At 40.3% G+C, this 12,405-nt stretch overlaps 1 protein-coding gene across 3 annotated transcripts in view; it reads right to left on the bottom strand.

The window, feature by feature from the left end:
* Nucleotides 1-12,405, bottom strand: part of CBLC (Cbl proto-oncogene C) — a 699,319-nt gene that overhangs the window by 319,462 nt on the left and 367,452 nt on the right. For all 3 annotated transcript variants that reach the window (XM_069640996.1, XM_069640995.1, XM_069640994.1), the window contains one exon: nt 1,045-1,176. In XM_069640996.1, coding sequence (XP_069497097.1) covers nt 1,045-1,176 — 132 coding nt within the window. The remainder of the gene's footprint in view (nt 1-1,044; nt 1,177-12,405) is intronic.

The raw sequence follows: 12,405 nt of genomic DNA, 5'->3' as shown, positions 1-12,405 counted from the left end.
GCAAGGATTGACGCTCTGGAAACCTCGTAGGTGAATGTAGGAGAATGCAGCAGCACATCTCTGTATTCTCTTGTTCCCGGAACAGTTCTCGGAACAGTACAAGAAGGACTGACCTCGGAGGCTCAGTGATGTACGAACTCCAAGTCGTTTTAGCCAGCGGATTCAGTGCAGCTTTGAACAAGGCTTATAGATTGCATGCACGAAGCAGGGTTGAGATGGGGAATCAGAGTGGAATTATTTTGTGTTGCGCCTCCCCAGGGCCAGGGAAGAGAATTTGGGTGCTGCAGCCAGAAGGAGGTTTCAGCCACATGGGGTGATAGGACACTCTTTTTCCTGAGCATTTATCAATGCCCCTTAGGACTACATGGATCAAGAAACAAAATTGCTGAATCAGGAACAGAATCCTCTGCTCATCAACCTGCCTAACTGAGGGTGGTGTATTGAGGGGAAACATTTGTGTTGCGTGTTGTGAAGGGTTGCAGAGTCGCAAACCTTGTTGGACAGTGTGGCGCCTGGTACTCTTGGGCGAGGTGGTCAGGAGTGATACACATCTGTACCTGTTGAAGTTCTCTATATTTTCTGCTTCTCTGATAGGTGGAGTGTGAATAGAATTGTAGTATTGCAATATTGTAGCAAATGCTTCAGGCCTTTTGTCCCCATCTTCCATCTTACCCGGTCTTTTCCATTTCATCATCTTGGTGTTATCCATATGCATTTTTAAGGCATGCTGACAGTTTTAATATGGTGGAGTTCTTTACTGCAAGATTAAATATGGAGCTATGGGCAGGATGCTGCTGCTTTGTATGGTTTTAGTTACCTGTAATGGTGTTCTGTTGCTTCCATGTGTTAACAAAACGATGTGGACAAAGGACAGGGCACAATGGAGAAAAATACATTCAACCCACATACCTGCTGTAGCCAATCTTCATGTGATTTCATCTAATAGTAAAAGTACAAATAAAAGGTGTGCCTGCATATTTACACAAAAAAATGGATTAGGCTGCTACTCCTGCTATGAAGTTGCATTTCGGGTCTGTTTCTTACCTGCCACGCGGTCAGGCAGGCGCTGCAAATCAGGTGCCCGCACGGCTCTATCTTCACATTCTTGTCGTTCTCTGTACAGATCTTGCAGAGCTGAAACGTGGTGCCCATCACACAGTAGAGTTGGTACTGCTCCTACAATGGGGAGAGGAGGAGGAGTTTATAGGGATGATGCATTCTCCCATCCCACTAAAAACATACAAGATGAGCAAACTCAATGGGATTGTGTCAATGATCAGAAGCATTCATTCTACCTGGAACCAACAGAACAGGCTACCCTACCTCTCTCTTAACCCCCTCCAGAATCTAGTGAATATTCGTGAGTTACATCGGGAAGTAATTCAGAATCATCACAGGAGCGAGTACAATGGGAAATAATGCATTCAACTTAATGTGTCTGTCCTGACGTAGGTCTGTCCTGATGAAGGTCGAAGGTCATTCTCGGGCAGAGTAATAATCTGTAAATCCAACAAAGCCGAAACGCGGTGTGTCAACATGTTATTTTGATATCTGTAAATTGGGGTTTAATATTGTAGCACAGGTATGAGGAAACTCTACAGTACGAGTGTTTGGGTTTGTTCCTCATACAGGAGAAGAACACAACCAGTGCTCAACAGCTTGAAAGACAGATTGAATTTTTATTAAGTTTAACATCTCTGTGAAGATCAAAGATAATCTGTATATCATCTGCATAATTCTGGAATTCTAATCCTAATTTTTTTTAAAGATCATATATATATATATATATATATATATATATATATATATATATATATATATATATATATATATATATATATATATCAGTGAAAAAAACTTTGTTAAAGGGACGTTATGGTTAAGTTGCGCTACTAAAAACCTATGAAATTCAGTGAAAAAACTTTGTTAAAGGGACGTTATGGTTCCAAGTAAAACCGAAAAACTCTTGAAATTCGGCAGTTATGGTAAGCTAAGCAACCATAACTCGCGCCGCCACCGTGCACTGCTAAGACTAACACCCAGGACATCAAAGATGACATCACAAATGTCATTGATGACATCACTGATGACATCACATGTCTGGCTCACTATTTTATCTTTTGCTGACATATCTAGGCCACATGGTTTTCTTCAGTAACAGTGAGAAACTAAGAATTTTATTTTATTTGTAGACATATCCTTCTAGTAGGTTCTTACAGTAATTCCCTTAGAGTACAGTCACATCATATGAAACATATACATATGGGAAAACACAAGCTTGAAAGACAGCAATCCTTTTTGTGCATAAAGATAATCACTAGACTTATGAGCACTTTCTGATAGTTCTGTTTATTTTATGGCTGTACTTTCCCTGTATATGGTCATATTTGTATACATTGTACTCACACTACTTTCCTTAGGGTCCAATCACATCAAGTGATACATATACATAGGGTAAATAGCAGCTTTGAAACAGAGCAATCATTTATTTGCATGAAACTAATCAGTTAAGTTATGAATTGTTTCTGCTACTACTTGTGCTTTTTTGCTAACTTCACTTTCCCTGTATATACCCATATTGGTATGTGTTCTTGTGTCTTTGTGTTTTGTCTATAGTAATGCAATTATGAAATACATGGGTTTTATTAGCTACTTATTACATATTTCACAGTACACAAAAATCTGTTAAGAAAACAATTATCATTTCATTATTCAACATATTAACATTACGGATATCATACCTTCATCTTGTACGCTGCACACAATGTTATGTTTCTATATGAGTAGCTTAGTATACTAGATAGAACCCCATAATAGGATGTTATTTATATCAATGCATCGTTCAATGCACTTATTAGGGTATATTTCTAGCAATGATTCTTGACACTTTTTTCGCAACATAATAAGAATCCCTTCTACAAATATTTCATGAGAAGTACATAAACATGTGATGTCATCAGTGATGTCATCAATGACATTTGTGATGTCATCTTTGATGTCCTGGGTGTTAGTCTTAGCAGTGTACGGTGGCGGCGCGAGTTATGTTTGCTTAGCTTACCATAACTGCCGAATTTCAAGGGTTTTTCGGTTTTACTTGGAACCATAACGTCCCTTTAACAAAGTTTTTTCACTGAATTTCATAGATTTTTAGTAGCGCAACATAACCATAACGTCCCTTTAACAAAGTTTTTTTCACTGAATTTCATAGGTTTTTAGTAGCGCAACTTAACCATAACGTCCCTTTAACAAAGTTTTTTCACTGAATTTCATAGTTTTTTAGTAGCACAATTTAACAATAATGACTTTGACTTTATATACATATCATGTGGAACTGACTAGATCTCTTCTTATGAACTTGATGTCCGCGAACTTATTTAATGTTCGCGGACATGTTCGGAGAACAGTACCACTACCTAAAAACTGTGGGGGGGGGGTGGTGGGGTATGTTTGATTGTTATATCATAATATAGGAACATTTAACAAATTCAAAAAGCAGCACACAAACACATTATATATAGTAATACATAAGAAATGTAACCCATATATGTAACACACTAACCATTCATTTAAATACAATATGTTCTGAAATGGAATATACCACAAGAAGATAAATTGGCTTCCAACATAATTACCTCACAGACACAACAGAACTGAGAACAAGACCCGACCCACTGAATACATAGGACTTATCTTACCAGAAATAGTAAGTGTACTTCATTTTACTCATATATTTATAAACTTTCTGTATTAGATTAAAAAATATATTATATTTTTTTTTTTTTTTCTCACAGAAATGTCTAGTACTCTGGAATGGCTAGAGGACAATTTCCCACATGAAGAAATGTCACAAGATAGTGAAACTAATGGAAAACACTTTATAATATAAACCATTTAAATATTATTATTTTGTATACATTTAACATATATATATTTTTTTTGTACAGAGCATAACAAAATAGAAACTACCTCTGAAGAAGCTGTTATGGAAAACACGCTTGACAACATAAAAGAAAAAACTGATTTACTGTTGACCAATTTTAATAATTTGAAAACTTTTGTTGAAGATCATTTTAAAACAAAAACGTCATATCATTGCCCCACATGTACTTGTCCCTCCTCACCATATCCCAGTCAATCATCCCCAAACCCTCTCCATAATTCAAAACGTTTTGATGAGATTTCCATCCCTTCTTCACCTAATACCAATGATGTTGAAACCCCAAATTCTCCTGTTTTTGTTTCTGTTTCTGCCTCACCTTCTCTGTCATAAATTATTAATATACGTTAAATAAAGTTAAATTTTTATATTGTATTGTGAATAGTTTCCGTTTTTTTTTTTTAAAAACAATAAAAGTGTCTGCGGACAGTGCGCGTGTTCTGAAATGTTCGTACATAAATGAAAATGGAGGTGTCCTGAACAACACCACACCTGTTCGTACTGTTCGCTAGCAAGTTGAAACTGTTCTAAGAACACACGTGGTGTCCTGAAATGTTCGTAAAGAAACAAAAATTAAAGTGTTCTAAAGAACACTATATCTGTCCGTAATGTTCGCTATCAACTTAAAACTGTCCTAAGAACACAATTGGTGTCCTGAAATGTTCGTAAATAAACGAAAATGATGTGTCCTGAAGAACACTATACCTGTGCGCAGTGTTCGCTACCCAATTGAAACTGTTCTAAGAACCCTATTGGTGTCCTGAAATGTTCGTACGTAAACGAAAATGGAGGTGTCCTGAAGAACACTATACCTGTGTATTGTTCGCTACCCAATTGAAACTGTTCTAAGAACACACGCGGTGTCCTGAAATGTTCGTTTCACGTGTGATGCACTTTTAATTACTTCAGAACCCGAACAGTGTCCGTAGGACATCAATGCGCATGCGCTAACCAATATCCGTGCACTTCGTGTCCTGCGGACAGGCGCTTCCTTCGCAGACTAGTTCGCAAACAGATCATATGACCGCGCCCACGCTCATCGTGTGTCCTGAAATGCGGACACTGTTCGTGTCCCCGAACAATTTAAAAGTACATTTTCAGTTAATCCATAATATTTTTCAATTAAATCTCACCATGCCACAAGTCCCACATAGCAATCTTGAGTTTCTATATACCTTTTGAAACTTTCCGATCCTTTTTTTGTGTTCGTTCTGTCTGCGCACAGTGCGCATGTCCGCGGACCGCGCACAAGCACCCCTATAAAAGACCACGCCCAAGAGCTTATTCCCATTGTGTTTCTGGCTATTCTTCAGAACACAGTGATTTTTGCTGCCACCTGCAGAGTACACCATCATCGAGATGGCATCCTTGGCTGCTCGCCACTTGGTGCTGCACCTGCTTCAGCACCACCACCACCCCCTCCACCACCTCCCCAAGGGCCTGAAGAGGGGAACAGGACTGAGGATGCGGAGGAGGAAGAAGAGGATGATGAGAATGAGGTAGAGGAAATCCCTACTACCCGCACTAGGCGTGAGTCTTGGGTGTGGCGGTTATTTACCATTCATGGGAATGGTCCTTAGGCTCGTGCGAACCATGTTACCTGCAATGAGTGCAAAATGATACTCAGTCGCGGGAAGCACGGTAACTACAGCTTTGGGACCACTACTATGAAGCGACACCTGAGGTCATTTCACTCTGGGGCTATTCGCAGGGTTGTACCTTGCGAAGAACGTAGCAGGTTGATTTCCTCTACTTCATCCTCTGTTTCTGATCCTGTCACCACAAGGACCACCTCTGTGGGACAGCGTCTTTCTCAACCTGCCTCACAGGCCATACAGAATGCTGATGACCCTCACCTTTCGAGGGTCACAGTTGTATGTATGTACTGTGACACAGTACTCTGCAGGGGGGAGCGACTTCGTAGTGCTTTTGAGACTATCGTCTCAGAGCACGAGAAGACCTGCTCACTACCCAAATAAAACCCACTCTACATCTTCCTCTCTCAGCTCGCCCTTTCTTATCCCTATGGTTGGTGTCCCCCCCTTTACCCTCCTTTACCCTCCTCTCCTAGTGTGTCGTGTCTGAAAAACCAAAAAAAATACAAAATTACAAAAATCAAAAAAAATAAGGCTCTTTTCAGAGCCGCCTTTCCCAGTTAAAAAATAGAAGTAAAAATAAATGAAGCAGGGCTCTTTGTATTTTTTAGAAGTCCGCGGACAGTTCGCGAACATTAAAAAAATGGGGTTGCTACTCCATAACAAACATTGTAATTTTCTCTGGAAAGAAGTGGTGGCTCTGAAAAGAGCCTTTGGATGGTGTTTGTAAGTCAAAAATTGTAAATGCTTAACATCTACTTCAAAATCGTTGTTTTAATTCCAAAAAAGGTCGCAATGCATTTTGTACATTTCTCAGAAAAATCTGATTGCCAGCATAAGTAAGATGGACTCCATCTCTGCGAAAAATGTATGTACTACAAAACATAATATTTTCATTGTGAAAAGAAGACATTTGTGGACCAAATGAAGAAGAACGAAGCCACATTTGTCTCTGCGCAATCCGTGAAAATATCACTTGAGAATTAGGAAACATGTCCATAACCTTCCTAAATCCTTCTTTCATAGCAAACTGCAAAAAAATTCCAGTCACATGTCCTAAACTGTTCCCTCCACAATGAATTACAATTATGTCTGGATGTTGCTCTGTCTCCAAAGTAGCAGAGAGAGGTAACAAGTACAACCACTTCATTCCACGTACTCAATGCCAGTGTACTTCCACATGTGGGAATCCAAGATTTACAGCTACTCCACAACTTTCTGCATGCACCTTCAACCAATGTATCCACGAATCTCCTAAAATCCAAACAATCTGTTTTCTGAAACACACAGCCATAGCTATCTTTTGTTCTCTCAGCAAAAAGAGTATCTGAGAAAATCTCTCCTGGCACAACACACCCACCAAACTTTCCTGACCAATCCATTTCAGTGCTTATTCTCATTTGCATGACTTCTGAACTCAAAAATCCCCGGATGTAACTCCCGATGTCCGCGAACTACCGCCATGTCCGCGGACATATCGAAAATATGAGCGTGGTGAATGTAAATTTAAATAGTGTGCCCCATTTCCCCTTCGAAGTTGGCTCTGAAAAGAGCCGTTTTTTTTTTGTTTTTTTTACAGATGCTTGACAGACACCTGTTATTTTGTATTTTTTTTCTTGTTTTTTTTTCTTACTTTACTCCTAAAATCTTCACATAACCTTCTCCAAAGCAACCCTTACGTTGCAAAATAGAAAGGCATTTCCCGTAAAAGATAAAGAAATGCCATCTTCTTTAAAATTAACAGCATTACTGGCATCAATATTCTCATTGTTACAGAAGAACATACCAGCTCTAAGCATGAAGGCACACATGCCTCGGTTGATGACACACCTAGCAATATTTTGCTGAGGACAAAAAACTGAACTATTGTCCCAAATTGCCCTAGGTAGTAATCCAGAAAAAATTACTTTTGCATTTGGAAGGATCTTCATAACTGCTTGAACCAAGCGTTCCAAATCAGCCAACAAAGTAGGGGCACTGACGTTGCCCAAATGGAAAGCACCATAGTGCAAAACTACCACATGCGGACTGTTCATCGTGGCCATATCCTCACAAACTTGTACAATTCCCTGTACATTGCAATCAGGCACACTGCTCCACACCACCTCCACTCCTTTCACATCAAAGTTCTTTGCAACATGCCTGCATTCAGCGTACTGCTGTAAACCATGCACAAACATATCTCCGAGTACCAACATCCTGACTTTCTCCACTTCTGCCCTCTTCACCACACACAGTCTCTTTCAACACAAATCCACAACCTTGACATCTGATTGGCTGATCCGTACAGTCTTCTTTCCATGTTGGATTTCCTGGAAAAACCCGGATGTAGCACGCCCTGTCCACGAACAGCCGCGGTGTCCGCGGACGGCGTCCACTTTACTCTCTGTGCCATTCCCTCATTGCATACAGCTAAGCAATCACACTATACGAATAACGTCCTCAGAACAACCCCATTTTGTGATTTTTCGAACATTTCAGGACAATTATTATTTCATTATTCAACATATTAACATTACACATATTATACTTTCATCTTGTACTCTGCACACAATGCTATGTTTCTCCATTAGTAGCTCAGTATACTAGATAAAATCCCATAATACAATGCTATTTATATCAATGCATCGTTCAAAGCACTAACAACGGTATGATATTTATTGCAATATCCTTGACACTTTTTTCGCAACATTATACTAAAAATCCCTAGTACACAAATTCCATGAAAAGTACATACACACGTGATGTCATCAGTGATTTCATCAATGACATTTGCGATGTCATCTTTGATGTCCTGGGTGTTAGTCTTAGCAGCGCACAGTGGTGGCGCCAGTTATTTTTCAAAGCTTACCATAACTTGCAATCTTCAGGGGTCTTTCGGCTGTACTTAGAAGCATAACGTCCTTTAAACAAACTTTTTTTAATATCACGCAAACAATATACAAACATGGCGTGCAAAAACCAACTTCTACAGATGGCTTTACACAGAATGTTGCAAAGTAAGAATTTATGCTCGTTCACAGTGAAGGTCAGCTGCTTCCACAACTTCTACAGATGGCTTTACACAGAATGTTGCAAAGTAAGAATTTATGCTCGTTCACAGTGAAGGTCAGCTGCTTCCATTTTTTTCTCGGCCCGGAGAGGCTCACGAAGCGGACTATAAGGTTGTATTGTGTTTTGACCCTGACAGACAGAGATTGTGATGAAAGACTTCTCTTGAAGGAGTGTTGCTAAAACGTAAGAGAAGATAAAGATGAAATTTCTGAAACGAAACCACTTTTATATATTATATCACTATACGAAAGATCGTTGGCACACGCGGAGTCGTATTTTGGGACTGCACCACTCGTAGACAATGGAAATTGCAATTGTACTGTAAGTAACCCTTTAGATTACTTTATACCAAATATAATTACAATAGCGTAGCATTAAAGATGCTCAAGTTGAACTTGTTAGTTGAAAGTGGCATAATGTTTTCTACCGCGCACTATCACCGCCGAATTGATCCCCTGTCGTTTAGAGGGCTCTGAAAAAGGCAGACGACACAGGGTGGGTTAATAGAAATAATTTAACCGGTCTATAGGCGGTCAAGCGCTCTACTCGCTGTGCCACTTCACTGTAGCCTGTCAAGTGGCACAGCGAGTACAGCGCTCGCTTTGACATCCGTGCACAGCTTCCTAACGCAAGTTTGAATCACGGCAAAGCCAAACTCAGCCTTTCATCCTTCCGTGGTCGATAAATGAGCACCACACACCGTGGTTAATAATAAGCACCGCTTAGATACCTCACGGTTTTTAGCGCTATATGAATGGGAAAATATTGTTATTTTATTATTAACATACTCTGTTGCACTATCTTCGATAGCAAATAGTTTCACGCCCTAATAAATAAAATGATGATTTTTAATGAAGATCGGCTGGTGAGACTAATTTATGTTTTTTTAAAACAGGTACGTGGCCCCATTTTGTCTATGTCACGATTTACAGACTCCAGCGGATGGGGTCTTCAACTGCCAGGTGCAAGTCCAAATATGCAACTTCATGACCCTCACCATTTTATGGGACAATAGCCAAGGACCAATATGCCCTTACGCAGTACTAGCGGCTACAAACAACATACCAACCAATAGGGTGGTCTAATGGCTCGTTGTTGGAGCAACCTTCCGATTATCAGAGCGACCATTTACTTCTTTTATCATAAACCAACAGCCTATCTACCACAAAGGAACAACGCGTGGCTCCAAATAAACTTTTGCTGATCGACAGCAGAGACAATAGCAAATCGCTGAATATTCATTAAACATTTCATGTGAAATAAATGTACTTTACCAAATGTACAATCCTGCTGTTTACTTTTAAACCACAGTTTCATATTCTGAATTGTGGCACACTGAGTTGTAAGCTGATCTAACACTCTCTGTACCGCAAAGGAACATCGCGTGTCTCAACATTAACTTTTGCGGATCGACAACAAAGACAAATGCAAATTGCTGAATATTCTCTAAACATTTGATGTCAAATAAATGTACTTTACAACATTTACAATTTTGCTCTTTGCTTTTAAATCACAGTTTCATATTCCGAATTGTGGCGCGCTGTGTTGTGACATAATGTGTGTTGTCTTCCGGGTTCTGTGTAAAGTCGCGTAGTACTGGAGACGACTGGGCGCGTTTGATGACGCACCCTGTAACGTCACGGAGAGAGGCGGGAATATGAATGCTTTGACAATATCAGGCTTAGGGGCGGGAGATATGATTTAGTGTCGCAAAAGCAAGTCAGCCAGGTCAATAGCGCCAGTCATAGGATTATCACATGATGTCGGCGCACACCAGCCGGATTTATCGTTTCTTTAGTGGACAAAAAGTCGGTTGCCGCCCCTAGGAAATTGTACTATTAGCGAACAAAAGGAGTGCTCTTAAAAGACTTTCACCCTGACAACGAACAATACAAACAATGTTCTCAGAACACCCCCATTTTGTGTAATTGCAACCATTTCGGGACACTGCGAGTGTTCTTAGAACACATTCAACTAGACAGATTACAATACGGACAGCGTCCTGAGGACACCCCCAGTTTGTGTATTTACGAACAATTAAGTACACCGCGAGTGTTCATAGCTAATTTTTACCTTCCTTGCGAACAAATATGACACATACTCCGTCCTCTAAACACCCCACCATTTAGTTTATTTACAAAATGTCAGAACAGCCGTGTTCTCCGCGGACAAATTGAACGCAACAAAAAGGTCTAGCACATAAAAAACAAAACATTGAACCTATCTCGTACTCCCTCACCCTCCCCAAACACTCTTACACACCAACACACGGCACTAAATACAATTTTTTATCCATGTTTCACTGCGCTGTACGCGGTCGACTGCGAATACAAGATGGCGGGTGCCACAGAAAATCTGATGCGCTCCACGCCCCTCGCCGTCCAATCAGCGAACACGTCGCATGTCCACGGACATGACGCAAGCCCATGGGCCAATCGGGGTGCTGTCCGCGGAGCGAACAGGGAAGTCCGTCCGCGAAGCGAACGCAGATATCACTAATTGTTTTGCCTTACATTTTGGTCATTTTTAAAAAAACTACTGGACAGATTTACACCAAATTTACAAAAGCACGCTTTTGGGACCAGGCCGCCGCTCCTGCCGCAAATTTGGTGTAAATCCGTCCAGCGGTTCGGGCTGTAGCCGTGCGCAAAGTTTTTTCCCATTCAGTCTATGGGAAAAAAAACGTTTTGGGACCCCCCCTATAACTTTCCCCCCCCTGGACGAATCCTCACCAAACTTTGCAAAAAGATTCAGAGTGACCCAACTACTTTTTTTGCCAAGTTTGGTGAGGATCCGTCCAGGGAGAGCGAAGTTATAAGCCGCTCAAAAAGTGCTCTTCCTATGGAAACAGCAACTTAACCATAACTACGTGGCCATGTAATATATATATATATATATATTGAATAAAATGAGGGAAAAATAGGCTCCTTGGGCTACCCCCCCAACTGAGCTGCTTCTAGGTCAGAGGCACATTCACCCACTTTGACTCTAGATATTCTATCACTCAAAAAGAAGGATAGCCTCAAGATGGTTGTCTCAGATGCCCTGATTATCTCCTGAAAGCAGCGACGGATAATGGAGAGATCCAGAAACCTTCACAAGGGCACCCTCGTTCCTCTACAGGGATGAACCCTGATTTTATATCCCTTATTAGATCATTTGCAATTGGATAGATGTAGCTTTATCAATAACTTTCAAATACAATAGAACATGGGTTATAGGAGTATAATTAGCACATTCATAGAGTCCATGGTGGATGTCTAAAGTAACGGTTTGACACATTCCTGTTTAATGACATCTATGACAGTTCCCTCCCAAAAAGAGGTGTTAATAAATGCAGTAACCAGTGGATTTAAAATATCCACACAGTCTTTCATGACTGAGGATAGGCAGGGGTCATCCCTACATTTTGTTGACTTCAAGCCCAAGGTAATAGACATGGTGTCATCAGGTGATAAAGGTTTGACCTCAAATGTTTCCGGGAGAGCCAAAACTGTATTACTGCTCCAACCTTTCCAGTAAATATACATTAACAGAAGCATTAACTGGGGTTTAATTACTTATTTAAATTATGCTGATTATATCCCAGAAATAAGCCTGTAATTTATTTTATCAAGCTACAGTGTGAGAAAGATGCATAACAGCGGAACAGGGTGTACATAACCCTTGCAATATATTACATTATTTGTGAGTGGAGTTGGCAGAAGAACCCTCTGTGTACAATTGCCTCTTTTAGCCCCAAGCGGCTTGTGCTTTTGTCTCTCCAAATGAAACATTTTTTGAAAAAAGGTTGATAGCATACCATTTATGTCCCTGGAG

The sequence above is a fragment of the Ambystoma mexicanum genome, chromosome 1q, assembly GCF_040938575.1.
Source record: "Ambystoma mexicanum isolate Mex_15411 chromosome 1q, UKY_AmexF1_1, whole genome shotgun sequence".
Taxonomy (NCBI): domain Eukaryota; kingdom Metazoa; phylum Chordata; class Amphibia; order Caudata; family Ambystomatidae; genus Ambystoma; species Ambystoma mexicanum.
This window is presented reverse-complemented; position numbering and strand designations above follow the sequence as displayed.